This window comes from Pygocentrus nattereri, chromosome 6 (genome assembly GCF_015220715.1).
Source record: "Pygocentrus nattereri isolate fPygNat1 chromosome 6, fPygNat1.pri, whole genome shotgun sequence".
NCBI lineage: Eukaryota > Metazoa > Chordata > Actinopteri > Characiformes > Serrasalmidae > Pygocentrus > Pygocentrus nattereri.
Window position 1 is genome coordinate 32,709,050 of NC_051216.1, and position 26,431 is coordinate 32,735,480.

Here is a 26,431-nt window from a genome sequence, read left to right on the forward strand (position 1 = left end):
GCTACTCAAAAACAATTAAGTTCATAAAATTGATCAGTGCTAATTTAGAACCTGTGCAAAAGTCAGAGACCACCCATCATTTTAAAAATTTCCCGTCAAAAATGAAATTAACTTACAAATTTTTCAGGAGATATTTATGAGGAGGTTTTATATAAGCTGATCCGCTTGCATAAAAGGAAAGTAACTGAAAAAGCACGATTTTCTAAAACTGGAGATGAAAAATCATTAAAAGATCTAGAGAATTTCATCTCTGTCCAAAGGAAAAACAGTGTCTCCAAATTGGCAGCTTTACAGGAGAGGGCAAAATGTTCTTTAGTTTTAATGGACGTTAACATAAAGAAATTTTATTCCAAGCAATTTTTAGTTTCTTTTAGTCCCTCCATCATTACACTTTTACACAATGTAAAGGGTAGCTGCTGTGCTCAAATTATCTTAAATGGAGAAAAATCTGGGAAAAAAATGGGGATATAAAAAAAAAAAATAGACAAAATAGAACTTTTGTTAATCAAACAAATAAGCCCCCAGATCCCAGACTGCGACATCGCTGAATTTGTTTGGTATTACTTGGATCATAAGAAGCAGAAAAGGCCATCTTCATAATTTCTAAGACAGTATATTTAAAGGCGTGGAAAAATGTGTGTGTGTATGTATGTATGTATGTATGTATGTATGTTTGTGTGTGTGTGTGTGTGTGTTTGTAAATATCTTGAGTGTTTACTTGCCTGTAGCTGTATCATTACTGTTTCTCTCTTAGTTTATATGCTTAGGAAAATGAGAATCCTGACAGATTGTTACTCTTTTGTAAAGTCATCTGAAAAAATAATGAAGTTTGGTCTCTTTCCTCCAGGGGGCTAGCCGAATGCGCATGCGTCTGGGAAGCATGGGCAGCTTTGATCGGGTGAGTATCCTTTCTTGACTCTGCTCCCCCTCATGCACTGAGTGTGAATTCCTGGTGCTTGTAGTTTACTCTCAGTTTAGCCAAGGAACACTGTCTGCTGCACAGTTTGTATTTCTCTGTGGCGAGTCTTAACAGTATTTGTTTGCCAGTATCTCTTAGCATCCACATAGACAGGCATAAGTGGCTAGATGTTTGCTGAGTCCTGTCTGTGCTCAGGCCTGTGTCTCTCTCTGGGACCTAAATATTTTCTGTCTCATCAGTGTGTGAAATGTGAGGTAAGTGTGTGATCGGTCCTTCAGGGTGTTTTTTCCACGTGAACTCTCACATGGACCAAGTAGGGCTGTCAATGTGAGGCCCTGTAGCTCATGCTGGAACACATGGTGTCTCTGCTATCCCACATTACAGACACTCAGGCCTTTTGCTGAAGTCTCCTCCCATGCAGTGAGGCCTAATAACCACCCCTGAGAGTAAGGTGGGGTGTACAGACTATGTACATGCCTTACTGGAAAGTTTGTGTTGAAGAATTTTGGTTGATTTACTGGCTGCTGAGTTATGACTGTTAAATATTGAGACATCCACACACATTTCTTAATACACTGGTGGTTGTAACTGAAAGCGAGTTTTTCATAATTAGAATATTATTACAATATGTAGTTTTAGCTAGCTCCAGAATGAGTGAAAGTGTAATTCTTTGACAAACTAACATCTGTAAGAAGATGATGACTTCCTATTAGCATCCAGTGTTGTATCAGTTAGCTGTAGTTTTGGCTAATTAGCTCACCTGAAGAGGAAACCTCTTTTACTTACCCAACACGAAAACCTACCAATTTCTCTTAGCTGTCTTTTCAAATGTATTTATTTTCATGGTGTTTATGTATTTATTTATTTAACACCACCAGTTCTTTCACCTTAAAGGAAGCCTACAGACCTGCATTTATTTATTTATAATTAATTAATTAATTAAATCCCCCTTAAGCGATTATCTGTTCATTAATCTTTGTGGATGCTCGATTATCAAAATTGCTTGGAATGTACATCCCTACAATGTATCTCGTGTTTTGTCACTTTAGACAAAAACTCCCACTCAATCTGCAACATGTATGTCCTACTTGAATCCTATATTCTCCTATCTACATAACATATATATTAGTTTCATAGTATTAACCTAAAGATTTACTAAATAGTAAGAATAATAATAAGCCTTAAGAAGAATAACTGAATAAGAAGCCTACAGTTAAGGGCGTAAAATGTTCATGCTCTTAAAATGAATGTGGCTTAACAAATTGTTATTTTTGTCTTCTGCAAATGCCCTTTGTCTGATGTCTCCCCTTCAGGGCACTCTCTTAAAAAGCTGCCAATGTAGCTTGTTTTCTCCCACTATGTAGTGCAGATAATTAGTGTTTTTCCCAAATTTAGTCTTGGCAGTGGCTGCCCGGCCAGGGAAGCTGGTTGGAAGGGGGCCGGGGGGAGGTTGCCATACATAAATAGACTCAGAAAATACAGAGGGACAGCGTTGTACAGCCGTTGCTCGTTTCCTGGCCTTTCTGAAAGCCGTGTAATGGGAGAGCATGGGTTCAGGACCCACAGCACAGGGACAGGAAACAGAGTGAGGAAGAGAACTAGAGTGGGCCCTTCCTATAGCCAGTGCAGTAAACACGCTCAGATTCTCCATTGTGTTCAGGTGCAACTCCACTGACTCATGCCTGTGTGATATCGGCGGTCACAGGACACGGTCCATTAGCATACAATAGATCACAGAGCATGTGTTTAGTCATGCTGCCTCCAGCCCTGCCATTTCGGACTGTGCTAGTGCCCTGGGCTGCACACTGAGCGGGTTGAGAAAGGGCTGTGGGTGAGTGGAGACAGTTCACTACTGTGCAGCTGGCATTCAGTCAAGTGTTTTTGTGTGTTTGTGGCTTGAGGGTGGTCATCAGTACTTGCTTAAGTAGACTGGGCAGTAAGAGAGTATGTATATGTATGAGAGAATACTCTGAACTAAAGGTGGACAGTATGATATTTGTTATTGTGATACATTACAGTTGATAACATCAGTGCTTAAAGAACACGGACCTATTGCATGTTTCATTACAAAGAGAATTATTAGTCCTGTTTAATTGCATTTATTACAGTGCAGTGATATATTGAATAAAAATCATTGTGTTTGATGTTGTTTTTTTAGCAGTGCTGTTTTTTTTAACAGAATATTGTGAAATGTTCAAATTCAATATTATTTGTATGATTAAAACAATTTGTATGAATCCTTAAATTCAGTCAAGATGGTCACAGAAAACAGTAAACATTAATAATTTGTCTCATGTGCATGTTGAAGCCTTCTGTAGTATCAAAACTACAAAGGCTGTTGTGAAAACAGTTAAAAAATGATGTATTGTGCAACCCGATTACAAGTTGGTAACTATTTACTGGAGCCAGCGGGAATACAAAGCTCAGTCAGGCTTCTGTTGTTTATAATAACTTAAGGGTTTAGTTAATTTACCTGACTGCACATGACCATGTTTCTCCTTTTAATAAACAGCTCACTGACCAGTCTATCCTGTTTCTGACCATCCAGCAGGACGACTCTCCTGGTGACTCTCCTCCAGGGACCCCTCCTGCTTATGCGGAGGAGGACCCCGATGCCCCTCAGTTTCGTCGTCGGGCGCATACTTTCAGCCACCCGCCTATCAAGAAGAGGATTTCTTTCACAGACGTGCCGACTCCGGCGAAAGCCCCCCTGCGCAGGCAGCAGTCTGTTGCTCCAGAGCTGCTTCAGAGCAGGTAACGCATCATTTCCTGTCTGCCCCTCACATGATCAGCTCATGACTGCATCTGTTTATCTCAGGCTTGGTGGAAATGGATTAAACGTGGATTTAATCTTAATCGCTGACCTCCAAATTATTAGTGTACATATGATGTGTTGATCTGCACAGTGATTGCTGAACTCCAGTGAGCACAGACATGTAGCCGATATGGTAAAGACTGAAGGTCTTAGAAAGGATACAGCTATCTTTGGATCTTTGGGTTTACACAACTGCTGAGTTTATTTCCTCTTGTTTGAGAAGGGCAGACTCTGCAAAAGATGATCAGTAAAAGGTTACTGACTTTAGCATGTGTGCTAACATGTTTACTGAAGAATGAGGCATGTCGCTGTGTATTGCTAAATTTTATACTAATGCAAACAAATGACCAAATCACTGTGGCACCAATTCTACAGCTCTTCGGATGCACTTTTGATTTTGGTTGAAATCCAACACTTATTTAGACCATTTAAAACAATCAAAATGGGAGTGAACATATTTAAAAGGAAATCCCCCATTTTTAAATTTCTGTGTTTAAAACATTAAAGATGTAAATGAACTCATTCAGAGTGTTTTGATGTGAAATGGTGCAATCAAGAGAATCTCAGCTTTCCTTACAGTGGTGATGATGAGAACTAGGGGTCACAAAGTTTATAATGTAACAGTAGCTGTCTTGTTTAGCATTTACAATTACCAGTGACTTGACATGTGACTTCAGAGTTTTTGTATGATGTTGATAATGGTATAATAGTATCAAATCTGGAAAAAAGTTTTCCTTGGGGACTGTTTTGCCTTATAACATCAAAAGCCACAAACATTGTCCTAAAACTGTCATAAAACAGTGTTCTATATATCAAGTAATGTATTTGGTACCATTTCATGTGATGATTTCATGTGAAGTAGCTTTAGAAGACATGAAACACATCTGGTTTCTTTTTACCACCACTGTGAAAAATTCTGACTCATAGGTTTCTATAGAATGGAAAAATTTCACATTAACCTACTCCGAATGACAGTAGTATATGACAGAATATTGAAATTTTGGTAGAGTTCACTTTTTCTTTTAAGATGTTTGTAACTTCTAAATACATTTGAGCTGATAGAAAGCTGTTCATTAGCTAATCATTAAAGTACTGAATTGTTACCAAAGCAAGCACTGCAGGATTTTGTTCCACTTTACAGTAAGAGTACCCTTGCAAAGTGTTATGAATGTTTATTAATAGTTATTAATTAGGTCATAAACACCTTAAAATCATTATATAGTTATAACACAGCATTGACTCAGTGCTTGCCAAATGAGGCTGCATTCATCTGTACTATTAAGCAGATCTAGCTAGTTTTTCTTCTTTTACTTTATATTTTCCATCAGTGTTAAACCAGTCAGCTTCACCATATATTCATATTCATCAGATGTAACAGCTCACTCTTGTACTTTTATTCATTTATTTATTTATTTGAACAACTTTTTAAGGTGTTTATGACCGAATTAATAACCGTATTTAAACCATATCTGTCATAAGGATACTCTTATTGTAATGTATCAGTATTTTTGCCTTTGAAGAATATTAATCTGTCTCTAAATAGAAAACCCTCTTTCGTCCCTGACCATTCTGCTACAGCAGAGTTCTTTTTCTTGCCTGCAGTAATGTATGTTTGTTGTGGGCCTTCTTTTAGCCCGATCAGCGTCACAAGAAAGCGCAGTGTGTCTGAGGGCGAGTCCTCCTTCAGCCTCCCCTCCTCCTTCACCACTCCCACTTTCCTGAAAAGTTTTTACCAGGGCTCCTTCAGCTCGTTGGCCTCCCTGCCGGACAGCCCCAAGAGGTGAGAGGGGGTGCACGTTGCCCCCCCACTACCCCGGGACAGTGCAGTAATGGTGCAGTAACACTGGCACCCCGGGTTTTAGCGCTGGGATGGCAGCAGTTTTCTTTTTGTCTGTCTGATCCTTAACTCAAAGGCTTCTGTCAGTATGCCTATCTACTCCCCGAGAGGAACTGCTTCTCTGTTTTTCTGCACTGCTGAACTATTTGTCAGCAAAAGAACCAGTCAAGCCGATACTTGCATGACGCTTCACAATCTTTTGTACAGCTAAGTGCACAAAATGTATAAAATAACTACAGCACTAACAGTACCAGACTACAAACAGCATGTTACTACACACTGGTTCTGCTTTCTACTAATCTAGGCTTCACTGTGTACAGTCTTTAGCTTTCTTCAATAACTTCTTAAAAAACTGTAATAATTGAACTTCTACTTATCAAATGATGCATTGATTTTAGTTTAATACAGGCATTGATTTTTACACTAATGAGTTAATTCAAATTCTAATTTACACAAAGTGTATGTTTTGCTATCATATAAGACTGTTCCCTGAATAGATGCAATTTACTGGCTTAAGGGAAAGTTGGTTTTTCCCCAGATGTTTACTTGTTTTTGCTTTATGACTTGGATTCAGAACACTGGAATAGATGTCTTGTTGACTAATGAAAAGTTGCTTCCTATTATAAAGTTAGTACTGAGAGCATTTAGAAGTTCATGTAAGCTCTAACGGTTAGTGATTGGTAAAAAGATAAGGCTTCTGTAGATGCTAGATGCATTGATTTTACATTGATTGGCTAACTCTTCCATTTGTACTTTATAAAGGAGCTCCTGCCATTCATATTTGCTCCAAGTTCCCTTTTCCCATGTCTAAACAGCCTTCAACAGGTGTGGGTAATATGATATGTTAGTATTATAGTGATAATTATGAAATTATATGCTTTTCTGAGTATATTGTGGTTGTCTTGAGTACTCCTAGAACACTGTGTGTCTCATAAACCAATTGAGATGAGTTATACAGGGACTATAAACAACAACCACTGTATGCTAACTGTAGTAGCAAGTAATTAATTGGATGTCGGTGCATATTTTTTATGTTATTTTATTAGTTAACTTTGGCAAATTGTTTGATGTCTGTTTTTATTTTACAGTATTACTGAGGGAGTGTTACTGTGTTACTAGTGCAATTAGCCTGTGATGCAGGTTGTTTATTGTGGAAATGAAGTATCATGCTGTGCTTTTTTCATCACCCACACTAGAACATGTTCTCTTCTTGCATCGAAATCCCTGAACATCACCTCATTCCTTAATTTAATGTTCAACCTTAACTCAATTCAGCATTTCTCACATTACTTGGTCAAAGTTTGACCTTTGACTTTGAGTTTGGTGTTAGCTTTCTCAGAATTTTTGAGACCTTTCAGAGTTTCAGTTGGTCTGTGTGTATGTGTCCGCCAAAGACTTTGTGTGTCAGAGCAGTGCTGATTAGGTTAACAGAGGTAAGTGGCATACACCTGGAAGTTAATGTGAAATTGAAGCTGGCTGGCTTGACCTTGGAGAGAGCTCTAAATGGATATGTTAGGCATTGGGTCTTTTGATAAAGTCTGACATTAACTCTTTCTATTCTGATAATTGGTTGTTCTAAGGGTTAGGTCAATTTTCAGAAATTATATTCTGCTGTTTGCTTGTTATATGTGAGTAAGGAAGTTGGAAGATCCCATTTCCGTTCCTGAATTTTCAAATAAAAAAAATTTGGTTAATTTAACTTTGGATGTAACTGATTGACCGCCTAATCTCATGCCTACCAGTGAATACAAATTCCAGGAGCGGTATGTGGATTCAAGGTCCCGATTTGAAGAACTGTTCTTTTCTAAACACGTCCCTGCTTTTGTATTTTTTTTCTTAAGAGTTGACATGGTTGTTTAACTTGTTATTCATGCATGACAGTACTTACTTTCTCAGAGTTAGTTTTTATTCCTTTTCTGACTAATAATTGCATTGTAGGCTTTTGCTTTCATGTTGTATGTCATTCTAAACTATTTTAGCTAATAGCTAATTGTGAAGAGCTCTTGACTGCAAAAATATGGTCTTCTCAATGTACTGCAGTTCTACCCAATAGTAGAACATTTGCTTTCTTGTTTGCCTGAAAATGATGATGGGGAAACTGATATTACAATGCTTACTTCATAGTTTTGTCTAGCTAGATGATGCACAATGTATAATTTGGCTAACCAGATAACAAGCCCTGTTTGTCTATTAATTTCAAGACTGCGAATATGTGGAAGTAAATCAACTTTTCCTGTCATCATATCAGTAACATTTTCAAGACAAAGATGTATTTGCTGACCCTGTGTTTGTATGTGTGACAGTAATGGGGAGGGCAGGAAGAGGACTCTCTCTGGCTGCAGTAGTGACTCGCTGACCACTGTGACTCCGCGCAGAGTGTCTTGGCGTCAGAAGATTTTTCTGAGGGTGGCCTCACCGATGAACAAGGCCACAGCGTCCATGCACAAGGCTGGTATGTAAATGAACGTGTGTACAGACACAACATCGCCCCATTTTTCCCAAACATGCTGTTTATAGTCAACATTGCAGGGTAAAAATTGTCTGATGTTTTTGTTGAAATGCTGCTTGTGTACACCATGTGTCCAAAACTATCCAGGCACACCTTTTAATTAGTGAAGTAAGCTATTTCAAGGTGCAGCCTTTGTTGACACAGGCACATAATCTCCATTAAAAAAAAAAGCACTGCCAATAGATTGGGACACTCTGGAGCGGCTGCATGAGATTAACACCTGTTTCACTCATACTACTTCTGCATGACAAGCAATGGCAGCAAGACTTTTACAACTCCCAAATGTCAGCCATTCACACTTTTAGCACGCCATATTTAATCATAATTTGATGTGATTACATTTTGAATTGTATCAAAATACTTTTTAGTTAAATGTGACCGTTTACACAGTAGTGGACTATAAACAGTGCCTTGGTCTTATGTTTTCAGCATATTTATTTTCAGGAAGAGTGATATTTCAATAAAACCTATATTTAAATGCTTAACCGAATGCCACTATAATTGATTATAGTTGATTTTAACAGTATGAAACTGATGGAGTTGAATCATCTTCTACTAAATAGCAATTTTACATCCCTATTGAACGGGAATTCTATGATTATTTTTTGTTTGTTTGTTTGTTTTTTAAGACATGGATGGCCGGGAGCTGCTGCCCCTCTCTCCTCGTGCCTCAGACCATGGCCATGATACTCTGGCCAGCCTGCTTCCCTCAGAGAAGGGCACTGGAGGGGAGACCGGCAGCCGCACTCCAGCAGATTACAGAGCATTATGGAGGACAGCGATCCACCAGCAGATCCTTCTCATTCGCATGGAGAAGGAGAACCAGCGCCTAGAGGGTTAGTGTCATAAACATGCATACAAAGATACTCATTTCCTTCTTTCTCCAATCTGTGAGACTCTTTCATCCATGCATGACACAGATTATTTTCCACAGTTGTTTGTTTCATAATCACATTTACATCACAACAAACAGAATGTGAATTGCATGTGTTTTCATCAGATAAGTTGAAGCAAATACATAGAAATAAAAGAAAACACGCTGACTTAGGTATTTCATGGCTCTTACAAAAACAACAGAAGTTCTATCTGCTGATTGGTGCTAGAATACCTTTAGAGGGCAGCAGTGATTAATGTTTGTTTATTTGAGCTGGAGCTGTGTCAAGGTGTGGGGACATGATATAATACATGTCAAGCTCCAGTCTTTGTGGCCCTAAACCGTGCAGACTTCAGCATGCTGCTTTATTACACACCTGATTCAGCTCTTCAGCTATTTAGCAAGGCCCTCATGAACTAAATTCAGCGTGTTAGATAAGGGTAAACGCTAATCTCCACAGCTCTTTGGCCCAGAGTGTCCCCATTTTGACATGCCTGATGTAATAAATGTTGTATCTGTTATGTATGTACCAACATGTAATAATATATGTAATATATGTGTATAATATTTATGTAACTTCCTATATAATGCACCAGAATTTCGACCAATTAAAATTTCGACCAACAAATTGTCAAATTCTAAGAGTTTACAATTAATTTTACTGCCTTTGAAAATGAAAAATAATAATTACGATGAATGTCAGTAACAATGAAGGTTACAGGCTTATTACATACTAAGGCTTATTATTCAGTAATTACAGGGACATTTCAAACTGGTTGAGCTATTCTTAGGTTATAGAGGTTTGTAATAAAACTTGCCTGCCTGTGACCCTGGTCTGGTCTCACACACACACACACGCGCGCACACACACACACACACACTCTTCAACTGCTTCATGCTGATAATGTTGTGCAGTGTGTTCTATGACATGCCTTCTATACACACGCCTGTGCCAATATTCCCCCTCACATGCACACCCTCAGGCACACAAACACAAGATTAGCACTTGATTCTATCATTACATGTTTATCTGGGGTTTGACGCATGTGCTGTTATCATTCTAGTCTATGTTCTTCCACATGCTGCAGGAGGGGCACAGAATGGGTGCACCCGCATTAGCTCTAGTTACTTTTGCTTAGATGTTGTTTCACCTGTTTTTAGTGGGTCAACAGCTATTGACTCTGTTTGACATTCTAGGACAGAGATATATTTAGACTGGAATGCCTGGATTAAGTTCAAGTATATCTAATAAATATATTTTGATTTCAGTGACCTTTTAACTACAGTGGACAGTTTGTATAGAAAAAGGGTTTTCAGTGTGTTAGTGTTAAAAGTTAAAAGCTGACAGTTGTATATTTAGCTGTAGCTTAAACAGTTTACCTTGTGTTTAAGGTTAACAAAACACTTCTAACCTGTGAAATATTGCCCTCTGTTGGTAATATTTCACAGTAATATTTGTCCTTAAATAACAGCTGTGTTCTCTTTAACTCCCTTCCTATCTCTCCTTCATGTGATGCTTTATGTGGCCACTATGTGGAGAATCTGCAGTACCTGAAAATACTTGTTTTTAGCAGAAGGTAAGAAAAGGCCAGAAAGGCTCGACTCTGGCTAAACAGTCTGTGATGCCCGTAGTTTGTAGCATGCTGATGACCTCACTGAAAAATAGAGAGAAAGAGACTGCATTTTTTTTGCATCTTTATAAGCAGATAAACTAACCAAGTTCTAAATATGACTAAATAAAATTTAAAACGTGTTCTGCAGCCACTTGCTTGTCTGTTGTTCATCTTTAGCATCCCTAATGGCTAGAATGTCTTGTTGGCCAGTTTGTCTTGTGGTTTAGTCTTTCATCTTGGCTATGTAGATTGAATTTCTTTTGATTAGAAGGGTAATGCATTTGTAATTGCAGTGCATAGTGTATAAGCTGGCAGGGCTGTTTCCTGTTTAGTTATTTAGTTACTCCCTTGTGCACTTCTTGGGTGTGAGTGTTGTTTTGTCTCATTGATAGAATTGAAAATGTCTCAAAGCAGCCATACAACAGTATCTGAAGTTTCTATTGCATCTCTAACTGCACTGTGCCTGTGGTTACAGCAGCATAATGACTGATCCTCTTCTGTCTGCCCCTTTACTGTTTTACTCTGCTCTCTAACAGATGGTTTGAGAGGCTTTTTCTGCACATTAGCCATGGAAGAACAATATGTTGTTTGTTTACCATTATTGCAATGTTGGCTTTTGCAACAATTTTATCACAAAAAGAGACCATTTGTAAAGGAGTTCTTCAATACATCCCAATGTTATGAACATGATGAACAATGTCAGGTGTTCCATATGCATTCCTGAGGGAATTCAAGTGATCCAACAAATGTAAATAATTTTGATCAAAAAATTGCAGGGAGATATTTAAACAGGTTATATCACAATTGCAGATGTCACTAGTGATTATATTAGCAGGTTAGTACCTTTTAAAAGGTAGAACAATAAAACAGTCTCAACAGAAGTGTTATAAACCATATGTAGCCTTTCACAGATTCAAACATACTTTAATAGAAATAAATAAACTATAAAGCCCTAGACAAGACTTTAAAAAATAATACAACACCATATGCCAAAACATCAGGATGGTTTCTGAATTCTTCCTGACCATAAGCAACATCCTGTTTTGAGACCCCCCCCATGCATCCCAAAATTGTGTTTTGTTGAGTGCAATAATAGACAAAAAACTAATAGTTAATACTAATCATCATTTTGAAATGGAGAAAAAATAAAAGAAATCTCACTGTGCTTTTTCTACAATCAATACTGAATAAATTTTACAAAATCCAAACCCTTGAGGACCTTAAGTGAAGGTTTACACCATTTATAGCAAGAAAACTGCCCTGTAAAAAGTGAAAATAAATGTTGTATCAGGCTCTGATTTTTACTGTATTAGAGATGAGTAGGGTTGTTTAAAATATGCGTTTTTGTCCTAGAAATCACCAACTACTCATTCTTGATTTATTGACGAGTTTGTTTTTTAAACAGAGTAATTAAGTTTAATTGAATAATGAAGACAGCTGTTATTACAACATGCAGCAGTAAAATTACAATAATACTAGTCTTGTTCAGCATCATCCAGAGATTAAAAGATAAGACCAGTAGCTCATATTATGTGTGTCTTCTGCATTCAGCCAGTCGGGATGAGCTGCACATTCGTAAAATGAAGCTGGACTATCAGGAGGTGGGCGAGTGTGCTAAAGAGGTGCAGGCTCTGTGGGAGAGGAAGCTGAATGTGCCCTGCTGGACCAAGGTGCAATGGGATAAAGAGGAGATCCAGACTGCTCTTTGCCAAGGTACCAACACGCTCCTCTTACATGCTAACCCAGCTCTGTCTTATCTATAGTTTTGTTACAGCTGTAACAAAACAGTGTAAAGTGTACAGCTAAAATAGTGGTGTTCTAGAACAGTTGTTATTGAGGATAATAACACAAATAGAGCAGTGTGCCATGTTTCATCCAGTGTTCTTCAAGAGAAAGTGTGATGCACGATAGAGTGAGTACATTACAAGTGCAAAATCGTAGAGAAGGACAGAAAGAGTCTCTGAGGTACATTTTAAGATGTTTTATTTTGGCTTGGACTGGTAGTGAGTGGTCAGTGTAACTTTAGAATTTTATAATATTGTAACTTTTTAGTTTTTGGTCATATCATATAGTTTTGGCCCCTCAGCTTTCACACGATCAGTACTTACGTAGGGTGTGTTAATAATGTTTTGTGTCATTTACTTTGTATACATGCTAATGCCTGGCCCCACGTATCAGTACTACATTCTGTGGTCAATATAATAAACAATTTTTCCATCTCAGTGCATAAATATAAACTTAATACATAACTCACTTGAGGTTTGTGCTCATGTGCATATATAAGGCATTTTACAGCTTCTTTGAACATAGCTGCACCAATGAAGTTTTGACATTTTAATGGGCCACATCCTACATTTTAGGCTTGCCTAAAATATGATTAGATGACTAACGATGATCTGTTATCAGTCCAAAGAATTTGGCTAATTAATATCCCTGTGTTTCTCTTTTAATTCTCCTTTAATGCATGTGCATATTTGTTTCTAATCCATTTAAATGTGTTAAGCTGTGCTGTATAACGTTGCTTTCTGAACATAAATTTTGTGTGTGCGCGCATGTGCAGGTGTGCCTAAGAGTCGTCGTGGTGAAGTGTGGCTGCTTCTCTCCCAGCAGTATCGCCTGCGTCACCGCCTACCTCAGCGACAGCAGCCTCCCGACATGCCTTACCAGGACCTTCTTAAGCAGCTGACTGCCCAGCAGCACTCCATCCTGGTAGACCTAGGTCAGTACACACCCCTGACCCGTGCTCCAGGACCCTGAAATTTACGCAATTTTTCCTCATATTCCAAACGTAGTTGTGATCAGCGTAGACATGTTTGATGAATTTTTTTTCTTCGGATAGGTTTACATGGTGAGACTTTTATGCAAGTGTATCACAATGATAGCAGACTAAAGTTTCATGAAAGCTTCTCTATGTACAGTTTGCATTGTTTCCACCAGTTAGCATTATGCAAGTCTTCACATGCTTGCCTCACACTGTGTCAGTGTTAAATAATCTCAAATAAACCTTTTTATATATGACACTAAATGACAAACTGTTATGTTTAAAATTGGACAAAAATGTATTCCCTAGTAAAGAGCTGCTGCTTGAAGCCTGTACTCCCACACTCACATGCACTAGACTATACAAAGTGTACAAGCACAAGAGGATTTTCCTGGATATAATGTGTTATAGATCTGGTAGTAAGTAAACAGAACTGCATGTTAACTATTTTCAGCGTGTTACACTGATGCTGGAAAAGTAGCACAAATTAAAACAAGCAATGAAATTAAATCAACATAATTTCAAAATTAGAAATTAATAAATGCATTATAATAATTCAACTCAAGGGTCCTAATTAATGAAACAATTTGTTATTTCAACTGCAGAAAAACAGAAGCAGCATGTAAAATGTTATAATGTTCAATTTGTGAAATTTTCTGCATTTATTCTCTGGAATAATTCAGGCTCCCTACAACAAACAATACTCAAGAAGTCTGTTTTGTGTTTTGCTAAATAAGAAGAAACCCACACATGAACACCAGAAGGATGTTGAGTATGGAAGTCATTACAAATTTAAAAACAAGAAGCAAAATAATTTATTACCTGAAGGGTAAGATTTAAATTTTTTTTCAGATCCAAATTCCTTTATTGATCCCAGAGGGAAATTGCAGTTGTTACAGTTGCAACCATTTATGTAAAAATAAACACGTTACTAATAATTTAAGACAATATAGAGAAATTTACAGTATGTACACAAGACTTAAGTACTTATGAATATAGTAAGGTGGCGGTGATTGTGATGAGTAATATGAAACATCAGGTATAAAGCAGTTACAATTATTTAAATTAAGTTAGTGTCCCTCTGAGTTATTGCACACACAATAGTTATTATTGCACATATAATTGTTATTATTGCACATCGTATTGAGTTTTGTGAATCACACACTGAGGGAGGAGTTATAGAGTTTGATGGCCACAGGTAAGAATGACTTCCTGTGGCGCTCTGTGGTGCATTTTGGTAGAGTGAGTCTTGAGCTGAATGAGCTCTTGTGTCTCATCACTGTGTCATAGAGTGGGTGGGAGCCATTGTTCATAATAGCCTTCAGCTTAGACAGCGTCCTCCTCTCCGACACGGCCGTCAGCGAGTCCAGCTCCATACCTACAACATCACTGGCCTTGCGGATCAGTTTGCTGAGTCTGTTGGCATCTGCCACCCTCAGCCTGCTTCCCCAGCATGCAACAGCAACATTTTTTAAACTATTATTTGAGTTTTAACAATCAGTTAACTCTGAAAAGGTGTGCAAGCTAAAGATAGCAAAGACAATACTCACAGCAGGAGGTGACTATTCAGTCTGTGTGTTTTTGGACTGGCTAATTGTTTCAGCAGGCAAACTGTAAAATCCTAAATCTTGGCCAAATGACTTGTACATTTATGCATTTCTAAATGTAACATTTTATAGACATTTGAATTTGTTCTATAGTGTTGGAATTACCAGATGTTTTATACTTCACTTTCCATATACTGAGAAAAGCTCACCAAATACATTATGGACTACCATTACTAGGGACTCTAGGACAGTGCGACTGTTCTGTATTTGCACAGGATTAATTTCTTCTACTACGTTCTTAAGCATAGCTACACTGGACAGCCTTGATAAAGGAAGGCATTATGTTTTTACTTACTTACTGATGATTCATCTTTGTTTGGCCATTTTCTCTTCTCTCCTGTAGGCCGCACTTTCCCTACGCACCAATACTTCAGCGCTCAGCTGGGTGCGGGTCAGCTGTCCCTCTATAACTTACTGAAAGCCTACTCCCTGCTGGACATGGAGGTGGGCTACTGCCAAGGCATCAGCTTTGTAGCTGGTGTACTCCTGCTGCATATGAGCGAGGAGCAGGCCTTTGACACGCTCAAATTCCTAATGTATGACCTGGGTCTACGCCGCCAGTATCGTCCTGATATGATTTCCCTGCAGGTGAGGAGGACTCTGTGTGAGAAAGAGAGAGTTTGCATTCTCTGTTCCTCTATGCCATGTTTTTAAAGGTATTATGAATCTAATGTGTTTGCCAAGTACACCATTGTCATGAAAAATGTTGCCAGACAGGTTTTTTTTTTTTTTTTTTTTTTTTTTTGAAGACTACAGGGGAACAATAGGTGAACTGTGAATAGGGCTTAATGTTAGATGAGAAGTTAGATAGTTACCTTGTTAGCAACAATATGATTCCAGTTTAAAAAATTACATATTTTAATGTTCCAGACCACCCTATTGACTTAAAATGAGCTATAGAATATTTGGTAACACTTTACTGAAGGCAGTATTTGTAAGGCTGCATGATGCCTACAAAGCCTTTGACACCTAATATAAACCTGTTAAGCTTATTCCAAAATGCTGTTATAAAGGCTCTTTTCACCTCAGGCAGTGTTATGATAACTGGCACTTAATAAGGTTTTATAAATATCTGTAGGTTTATGCCAGTTGTCATGAAAAGCTTATGTAGGTGTCCTGTAGCTTTGTGAATAAAGTGCACCTTTTTATGTTTTTAGGTTACATTATCAGATTGTTACATTTTTTTCTTTTTCCTGTAAAGTTAGAATTTAGAGGATTTTCTACGACTGCAACAAGTATTCTTCATTAGTAAAGCATTAACGGCATGCCAACCTAACCACCAACGCCAACCCCCCGCCACCCCCCCCCACCCGCGGTGGTACGCCTCTCAGCTGTGTTCTCTCAGCTTTCAAAAGCAAACAACATGCACTTACTCATTTTTACCCCACCTCTTCCCCAAACCTCCTACACTGATTCCTCTGTTAGCCTTCCGTCTTCAGCTGTTCCTCTCTGGTTATTCATCAACTGCGCTAATGTTTAATCCTCCAGGCTGGCAAGAGAGCCAGAAGCATAAGCAGCCCTCGTGTACTTCTCCTGGACAGAACTCATCATGCTTAGTGTGGGTGCACTCACACTCTCCCTTTCTCTCTTTTTGTAGATCCAGATGTACCAGTTGTCGCGGCTGCTGCATGATTATCACCGTGGCCTGTACTCACACCTGGAGGAGCACGAGATCAGCCCAAGCCTGTACGCTGCACCCTGGTTCCTCACGCTCTTTGCCTCACAGTTCCCCTTGGGCTTTGTCTCCCGTATCTTTGGTATGTAAGCCTGCTTGCAGCTTGAGCGATGTGTACAGTGCACATTAAATCTTTGGGTGTTCACAGCCAGGTGTAAAGAATACTAAATTAAAGTGCAGTCAGTAGGGATGACCCCTGAGAGAAGACTCTAAATGGGACCAAGTTCTAAACCAGTAGGAAACAGGATTGCTATGGTCCAGTGTAAATGATTCTACTGTCATGTACGGAAATCAGTGCTGGAGAATTTAAGGAAATGTCGCAATCTGACTGTCTGGCTTTGTGTGAAGGGGTGGGGCTGATCAGAGACAATTTTTTTATTTTTCAGGAGACATGTATCTAAGGAGAATTAGAGAATTAGATATAAAATTACCCAATTGTACAAGGAAGGTGAAGTCAAAACGATACGTGAAACCACCAAAACTGTCATCATCAAATAAATAGTACTTAAAGCTTTTAATCTTTAAGAGAGAGGAGAAAATAAAGCTCCACTTTTGCTTCAGATCTAAAACATTTCAGAGTCTGAAAGGATGTGTGGCTGTCAAGAAAAGAAGTAGACAAAATAAGAAAACATTGAAGCTGCTGGTGTTCTCAGAACAAAGAAGTTACTACCTCAGAGTTCAGATCTCCGCATTATTGAATGTGAAGCAGAAAATGCAACCAACTTCTAAGACTGACCTTCAGAGGGGTGCAAAATTTCCCTGCAGAATTCTTTGAAAAACTGAATTCTCCAGAAATAAATGGAAACTGCAAGAAAGGCGAAGAGTGGAAACATTCAATAATGAAACTTAAAATTATATTTAGTTGTTTAAATGTTTACTTCTCTGTTTAATATGTTTTCCTGACACTTCACTTAATAGCCTTTTGACTGTAAATTTAAAAAAAAAAAAAAAAGGAATGGTGGTCTCTGACTTTTGCACATAACAAGTTAGGGAAATGTGCAGGAACCACACTCACTTATGTCATAAGGAGTGAAACAGTCCATATGAGTATGGTAACATTTTTTGGCAAAGTAATGAAACTTACTTGTTACTGCCTGAATGTTTCTCATTATGTATATATGCTGTGTTTGGTAGACCTCCTGTTTGTCCAGGGCACGGAGGTGATTTTTAAGGTGGCCCTTTGTCTTCTGAGCAGCCACGAGGGAGAGATACTGGAGTGTGACAGCTTTGAGAGCATCGTTGACTACCTTAAAAGCACCATCCCCACCCTCACACGGAAGCAGATGGAAGAGACAATCGCTAAGGTAGAAAGCCTTTGAGAACTGGGGCCAGTATCGCAAAGCATGTTTGACTGAGTCGGGGTTCCTGACTAATGTTTCAGCTTTACGAAGTCCCGACAACCTTGCAGCTGTGGTTAATTCATTTTGCAATAGTGGTTAACAGCTTTCTCTGTGAACCCTGGATTAGCTATGATTAATTTCCATGTGCATGCACATAGAAGCAAGAATGTTTCAGTGAACAATCGGTTGCATTAAGAGTTGAGACTAAGTTTTGAGTGGGGGACCAAGTATTGATATTACATAAATATGAAAAAAGCAATTATAACAGCAGAAAGTAATGTTGTTGTGCTGCCCATGTATTAACAGGGTTGCTTTTTGGCAGTTGCTTTAGCATATCGATGTTGTCGGAACAAAACCAAAACAAAATCTCCAAACAGGTAGCTTTACAGGAGAAGAAAAAAACCTACATTACTTTTAATGTAAGTCATTGGAACCAATGTAAAGGCATTTTCAAATTATGTTAAGAACTGAAAAATGACAAAAATAGAGATACAAGGTTTTGGTTCCGACAGCAGTGATATATTCTTCCTATTTGTGATTGATCTTATCTTAATTTATGTGTACTATAAAACAAATGAATAGATCAAGTCAAGAGTCGAGAGGCTTTTGTTGTCATTCCATCTATGTACAAGTACACAGTGGAGTGAAATTACGTTCCTCCAGGAACAACACGGTGCAACAAGGAACAAAAAGTACAAAAAAAAATTATAAAATGCAGCAATTTGTGAAATATTTAACCAGAGGGATCCACCTCTGAACTAAGTTTAAAGTTAGCTGGCTGAGTAATAAATCCTGTGAAACTAAAGCACTATTGGAAGTAGAGTAGTTTTATCAAGGGAGGTTCTGTAATGTAAATTGTAAGTTGATTATATAAAAAAGAAAAAAAAAAAAAAAAAAGAAAAAAAAAATTTATATATATATATATATATAAATATATAAATATAAATTCTAAGTTGATGTGGCTTAAATCAGAAAACCACACCTTGTTTTCAGCATTTTGTCACAGGAACAAGATTATAAAACCATGTGACTGTTTGCTGAACAAATATAACTAAAGAGTGCCTTTAAAGTAATCCAGAGGTATTGCCTATTATGTGTCACTCAAATCATGTAAGCCATGTCTAAAGTGATAAGAGGAACTTTTAGTTCTCTCTCATTTTACTGCACACTCCTCTTCTGACCATGAGTTTTGTTTTGTCTTGGACTTCTTGAATACCATGGGATTCTACAAAGAGTGATATGTCTTTCATCACTCATAGTAGGCAGATATATTTTACTGATCCCTGAGGGAAATAAACAAATGTCTAGAATGCTCTGTTGTTTGTCAGGCTTTAGAGATGGACATCTCCAAGCAGCTGCATGCCTATGAGGTGGAGTACCATGTTCTTCAGGATGAGATGATGGATGGCCCTCCAGTTTCAGAGGACTCAGACAGACTGGACAAGCTAGAGAAGACCAATGCCCAGCTAAAGAAGCAAAATATGGAGCTTCTGGAGAAACTACAGGTGATTTTTTTAAATTAAATATATTTTAAAATCATCTATAAATGATTCTTCTATGTGATAACTTTTTGGAAAAATAAGTACTTGAATTTATTTTTATTGTAGAAATGTGCAGGAACCATAGAGCCCTTGTGTGTATATCCCATATGCCAGTAGGTGGCAGCATTACACAACTCCTCGCTGAGTTCTTCAAAACAAACGAGCACAATTCAAACGTCACTGCCAAGGCATGTTCTGCCAATGATTCTTCTCTTGAGCCAGACTTTTGGGAACCCTTGCAGATATATTCACTTGCAGATATGGTAGTCTATTTTTGTTCCATTCTTTTGGCCAGGTTTTAAGAAGCAGCTTGAGATCTCCTAAATTTATGTGTAGCTACTTGAGACTTGGGTTTTGTTTTTCACTGTTAGTTGTGAAGAACTAAAGACAAGAAATGGTGCTATGGATCAGAATTTATTACAGAATGGCAAAGTGTCACTGAACAGTATAGGGCTTCGATTTACACACTAAAAGAGAAACCTTGACAGATGATCTTAATAAAAGAATCAGTCTTCAGCCAGACACCATCCATCTTAATGTCTCATTCTCTCCACCCTGTGGTTGCTAACGAACATGAGTCTGGTCTCAAGTGTCTCCACCTGACTGCAGACAGACCTGCAGATAGTCCAGTAATAGTAGGGACCTACAGTTATCTTGAGACTGAAGTGCCTTTTACAGAATGTGATTGAAACGGGCAACAAAAGCATGCGAAGCTTTATTTTATTTCGTAATCTGATTAACTAGCTAATAGCATGGGGCCTCATTCACCAACAGCTCCTAAGAAGAAATTCCTTCGTAAAGCCTACCTGTTAAAAATAACAACATGATGTCAATCAGTGTTGCATTTACTCAACATACAGGTGTTTGGGTAATTAAAAACTAATACATTGCAAATTACTCTTATATCTCTCAGACTGCAATGGGATTGCTCTACCTGTTATGTTCTTAACCTATTAATTACTGTATAAAGTAATCTAATTTCTCATTACTTTACTTCAGGGTTACTCTCTGAAACCAAAACAAATCTCTGCCCTTCAGGAGATTTTTGGGGAAAAAAAGCCAATCCCAGTAAATTTCATTTCAAAGGACTGTCACTGTCCCTGCCATTTCACATTTACAAAGGCAAATAACCACCAGGACAGACACCAGTATTCTATGTAGAGGATATTTATGAATTCAATGCATCACACGTAATTAATATTACTTTGTTAGAAACATGTAAGTAATATAATTAATATAAAGACACTAACTGCAGAGTGATCACAAGAACTTAAACTGTAATGTGTTAGTTACTACTTTGTTACAGGACACAGTAATCAGATCACTTTAATGCATTATTTTGTACGAAATCACCCCCAACACTAACAATAAGAGTAAATGGAGCAAGATAAAAGGTTACTTTATTTATCTAGCACATATTAAATGAAGGTTTAACTTTGGTAGTTAAAAGTGATTTGGTTTTCTTTAGCGCTCTGTGAAAAACATTGTAGCAGAATATGTAGCATTTTCGTTCCCTATTAAGTATTTCTAACACTTGATGTTTGTGGCAGGCGGCGCGGGTGAAGATCCAGAGTTTGGAGAGCAGCGTGGAAAGCTTTCTGGCCCGCGAGAGTCAGATGAAGCACCTGATCCGCTCACTGGAGCAAGAGAAGGCTTCCTACCAGAAGACCATTGAGCGCATGCGCAGCAGCCTCCCTCAAGACGTCGCCACCAATGTTGAGATGACCCAACTGAAGTCCAGCAGTAACAGCAAAACCAAAGGAGCCGGCAATAAACCGTGATTCGGCCTGCACGATGAGGAACTTGCACACTGGAGTGTCAAATCTATTGATGGAGGAAAACTGAGGGTTTGAGGTGACTACCAGGTGGAGTTGAGCAGTCTTCCCAACATACATCTCCATGGTTCGCCATCATAGCTTTTAGGGGCTGATGCATCCATATAGACTATGGAACTTTAGGCACCTACTGGTATGACCATGGCTTCGGTGAGAGGGTGTTTTTGGAGTGGGAGTGTAACCAGTATATGTAGCCTTCTGCAATTGATTCAGTCCATGTCAAACAAGTATATGGAGTATACAAACTTCCATGGCCATAAAAAATGCCTCTAAGGAAACGAGGGTGAGAAATGAGAATTTGCTCCAGTCCACTATGCTTTATTCACTGCGTTTTTAATGTAGGGTGGTGGCCTCAGTGTAAGCTTTGCTACAATCTCAGCTTGTGTTGAAAATACTTGAAAACGATACGAATGTATTTTCTTTCCAAAGAACAGCATGACGGTGTGCATATTGAGGAACACTGCCTTGATGCTGGTGTACGTTTTGGGAGCGGCAGACAGAAACACTTTTTTTTTTCTTTGCGCTCACTAAAGCTTATAAAGAGCTGATGGAACACAACAAAAGGGACAGTGACTCAATCAACTGAGAGAAACCAAAATATTTAGCCCCGTCAGATTGACAACTGTGCTGAAAGAGCTTAACCCAAAGTTCAAGGAGGAAATGAAACTGCCTCTGAGTTTCCGCTCTGACTTACCAGTGTCATCGAAATTTAACCTGCTCTCCAAACTGTTACGCCTCTCTGGCAGTTCACCTGTTACTTCAAGGCAAATTAATCGGGTCAAAGGGACAAAAAGTGAGTCCGCTGGTGTGCTAGTTGCATAGTGCGATTCACCATCTGAGAGTATTTCATAAAGATGATAAATCCTGCAGTTATGCTTATAGAAATTCAGAAACAAAACCTATTCTGACAACTCAAAAAACGTCCAAAAGCTTGTTTTTGTGTCCAGGAGTGAATTGCGTCTTGTGTTATGTGTGAATCCAAACTCCAAAATTGTGCTTGACATTTGCACAAATATTATGTTTAACATCATGTGTGCGTGCAGAGTGCATGACTTCTCGTAACTCTCCTCAGTGTCTTAGTTGCTGAAAAGCCTCTTGCTTCAGAAGTAATCTGTCAGTGAAGCCTTATAAATGATTTATGTCAATGTCACGCATTGTTAATGAATGCTCAATAGCTGTTGTAGCTATGCAAAATGTTGTGCCCTTAATTTGCAAAAAATCTTGTTTTTTTTCCCCTGTTGATAAAGTACTTCAGTATGCAGCTTGTCTCAGAGAAGGACCCTCCAGCTGCCACCATGTCAGTGGAGTGCAGCTATTTAACATGGATCGAGTGAATCTGTGTAAAGCTCCCTCCCGTTCTCCCTGCCCTAAAGGGTGTGATGAGCAGACATTTTTTCTATTAAATTTTCATAAAATATTAAGAGGAATGAACATTACTTAACGGTTGTAGGTGTGGAGTGTGATAAGTTCATTTGTATGCTGGTACTTCAGCTTAGTAAATGTGTTTTCCAGAGTCACTTGCTGAAGCAATATGTAGGTTTACTAAGGTCAAACATGCAGGTTACTCTTTATTCTAATGTTTTCATAAGGCTGGTTCAGCTGAATGACCAGCAGAGAACCATTCATGTGCAACTGTTGAGCAAGAGGTGAAAATGTTATATAGTGCTATTCATGTACAAATGAAATTGAATCATGGTGTATATCTCTCTCTAAGTGATGATGCACTGAATAGCATGTGATTGTCTGATAAAACACTCATTGATTTGTAAGATAATTTTCTGTTTCATATGTTGCAAAAAAAGACGTGAAATTGTCTTAAATCTGGGCAGTATGTCTATTTCTCATTTTGGGATTATTTAACTTGTTTCTAGACATTTTTACCTGTTTTAAGTCATTTCATTGATAGAAATTGTCATTCCATTGGTGTTCTTTTGGTTTTACTGGGTTCAAGTATTGTTTTTTTTGTATTAAGCAAAATTGACTGCATTCTATCCTGAAACCTACAACAAAATAAGAATATTTCTGTAGGTAAAATTACTTAAAGCATTTAAGACATCTAGAAATAAGTTAAGTAATCTTATTATACTTTTACAACCATTTCATAATGAAAATATTAGGTATGTTGACTATGTGCCTTCCAGCTGTCCAATATGCTTTTACCTTCAGTGATTTTTGAAGGTAGAGTTGCTTCCATTGTTGCTGCCATAGAACTGAAATGTTGCAGGTGGGTTAGTTATGGTTGTTTTTTTTTGTGATTATAAAGAAACTACGCAGAAAGAACTACATATCTTTTGAGAAATTGTAAAACTTTTTTCTTTGTCTGTTTTCGTTTGTTTTGAAAAAGAAATGTGTGTTGAGGAAGGCCAACAGTGACTTTTTTGTGCTTTAAACACTCAGAGGTATTACAGGTGTTGGTCTGACGTAAAAGGCTAGAAACAGTTGGCTCCACTTCATCCTTTGAAGCTTGGAACAGAAGTTGCCTCTTATACTGATATTAGATTATATATCAGCTCCATCTTAATTGCCAAGGAACAGGCAACACTGCAGTTCAGCTTACAGGAGCAAATTGGTGCACAATCAAGGAGGTGTGCTGGTGAGAGGCGAATTTAAAACGCATTACAGAAGATAATTGGAATGACACTTTTAACTTGATGGCTTTCAGAGCCACTTGTTACCATATTGATAGCAAATAATTCCACCCGGAAAGATTAACGCAATTTTTATGCAGTTTTGAGTCTTTGTTTTGGAATCCCTCTGGTACCCTTGGCTGCTGTTCTACACAGCTGGTAAGACATTCTGTGTCTCCTACATTTCTCATAGAAAGATTCATTTCAATCCTGAAATGTCTCCTCGCATTTACTGCAGGTTATCCAAGTGATGCGTGTTTGCCCAAATGTCACAGTTGTCCTTTAATCAAGGGCTTAGTTGTTGTTATTGTGATTCATTGCAAATTTCAACATGAACCTACAGCAAACATGGGCATTCTGTCCTGTGTCAGTCTGTCCATACCACTGTGAGTGGGTGTGCAAAACTGTTAAAGGGGAAAAATCCTCAGATTTTCAAAGAATTCTGCTTATGACAGTCTTTGACAGGACTCTACTTTTTTTGCAGTGGAGTTAGATGATCTATACAGCGGAGCGAAATTCCTCTTATTTCGTATTCAAAACAGCTAGTGAACCTTCTTAATGAGTTCTTAATCTTTCTCGCTGTCCAAAGAAAAACAAGTAGCTTTACACATGAGGGCAACATGTTCTTTACTTTTCATCTAAGGTATTGTAGCATTTCTGTTGGTCTAATAATGAAATTTTCACAGGCAGCTTCTGTGCTCCAATGAAGTAGAATAAAATAAAAGTAGAAAAAAAACAATCACATGAATGCAAAAACTGTTTTTGGACAGTGGCAATTTGTAGATAAAATAGTGGTTTCTTTTGGGACTATTTTGCTTTACAAGGTCCTCCATGTGCTTCTCCACCCTGAAAAGAATTTAAAAACTATATTTTAGGCCAAAAGCTTTTTACAAAATTATCATTTAAAAATAGCTTTGTGTGAGGCAGCTTTTAGAGGCATTAAACCCTTCAGGTGTCTGGTTCCCATCACCACCGCTGTGAACAATTCTGACTCAAGTTTCTCTGGGAGCCTCTCTTGTAAACATATTAACTGTTGCAAAACCATGTGGAATATATGGAAAAAATCTGTGGAATTCCCCTTTTAACCAGTTCACACATTTCTGCTCTTTCTGTGAATATGTGAAGTGTTACTTTATATAGGCATTGAAGTATGTATGCTAATTAAACTAGCATAATGCTGATGTTAAATAGAGTACATCACATGCCATGAGCTGCAGTGGTGCACTGACATGTTAAGTCATGCTTTCTGTTGCTTTGTATAGACGGTGCCAAAATACAACCTGTTTTTGTTTTTCATAAAACTTGATACATGATCACAGTGTGAAGGTCCATATTATGGTCTTTTTTTCCTCTCTGTCTAGTAGGTGTATGTGTTACACTGTCACTGTTTGCACTGCTTCATGTTTATTTTTTGATTACCATTACAGTACAATCAGCACACTCCATCTACTTGTGTGTTAGAGGGTCATGGACTCAAGATGTCCATCTTCTGTTAAGAATGTCCTTCACTCTTTTCATACTTCAACCTCTTTGCCAAAGTTTGGAAAATGTCTTTTGAAAATCAAAAAAATATTAAAAAATGGAAAACTGGCTGCCTGGAAGTGTAATGGTGGTGTTCAGAAAAGGCTGTTAGTTTTGTTGCTTTACAGGTTCATGCATAGAGGACTGCCACAGCCCCTGTATGTTAAATACTCTGTGCTTGGTAAATGTGAAGTATATGCACTTCTGGTTGAACCTTGATTTGACCAATGAAGCAGTCACAGGACTTTATCATTACATTAATATAAGGTAACGGTCACACTACATACTAAGCTGTAGCATTTAATGGAGAAGTCCAAATAATTAGTGCATGTGATGAAAATGTCTGTAAAACTCATTTTCCGCAAGACTGCTAAAAGTTTTTTCCCAATACTAGCTAACAATCTGTAGGTAGCATGTAATGCTAATAGCTGATTGCCAGTGAAACGCCAGTGAACAAGATTGTATTTGTGAAGAAAATGTATTTATGGCGGTATGCTAAAGGGGGCCTTTTGCCTCTTGTCTTTGGGGAGATTTGTCTTCCCTTCTCAAAGCTGCATGTATTGCTCTCTCTACAGCTCCCAAGCACATATTTTTAAAAACGATTTTCGTCCAGTTTTATATAAATGCATAGATCACTATTATCCAATGACACCGCTGAATTAGTTCTGTTTTCATTACACTGTAGCCATTCAGTGAATATGTTGAGATTAGATTTGGCTTCATCATTTGATCATTGCTGTGAAACACACTATAACCTGTATCAAATCATCGTTACCAGTGTCAGCTTAGGTGAACACTGTGCAATGTTTGAGTATGATTATATGGTTAAAAAGGATCATGTCTGTCTTTGTGTTGTGATTTACATTATTGCATGTGGTGTCACAATGAGATCATGAGTTTGGGGTATAAATAATTGTGTAGTGCATATGGGCTGACCAGGGAGTGTTCTGTGCTTCT

At 38.1% G+C, this 26,431-nt stretch overlaps 1 protein-coding gene across 8 annotated transcripts in view; it reads left to right on the forward strand.

Moving 5' to 3' along the window:
• tbc1d4 (TBC1 domain family, member 4) overlaps window positions 1-25,543 on the forward strand; it is a 42,864-nt gene extending 17,321 nt beyond the window's left edge. For 2 of the 8 annotated variants that reach the window (XM_037539259.1, XM_017695190.2), the window contains exons 9-20: window positions 848-898; window positions 3,468-3,673; window positions 5,368-5,514; window positions 7,875-8,023; window positions 8,710-8,916; window positions 12,119-12,280; window positions 13,128-13,286; window positions 15,279-15,523; window positions 16,533-16,692; window positions 17,745-17,914; window positions 19,279-19,455; window positions 21,042-25,543. In XM_037539259.1, the coding sequence (XP_037395156.1) occupies window positions 848-898; window positions 3,468-3,673; window positions 5,368-5,514; window positions 7,875-8,023; window positions 8,710-8,916; window positions 12,119-12,280; window positions 13,128-13,286; window positions 15,279-15,523; window positions 16,533-16,692; window positions 17,745-17,914; window positions 19,279-19,455; window positions 21,042-21,272 (2,064 nt within the window). In that variant the 3' untranslated portion in view covers window positions 21,273-25,543. Of the gene's footprint in view, window positions 1-847; window positions 899-3,467; window positions 3,674-5,367; window positions 5,515-7,874; window positions 8,024-8,709; window positions 8,917-10,528; window positions 10,532-12,118; window positions 12,281-13,127; window positions 13,287-15,278; window positions 15,524-16,532; window positions 16,693-17,744; window positions 17,915-19,278; window positions 19,456-21,041 lie in introns of all 8 variants that reach the window. The other 6 variants (XM_017695195.2, XM_017695194.2, XM_017695191.2 and 3 more) reach the window with 5 other exon arrangements.
• Window positions 25,544-26,431: the final 888 nt, after the last annotated feature.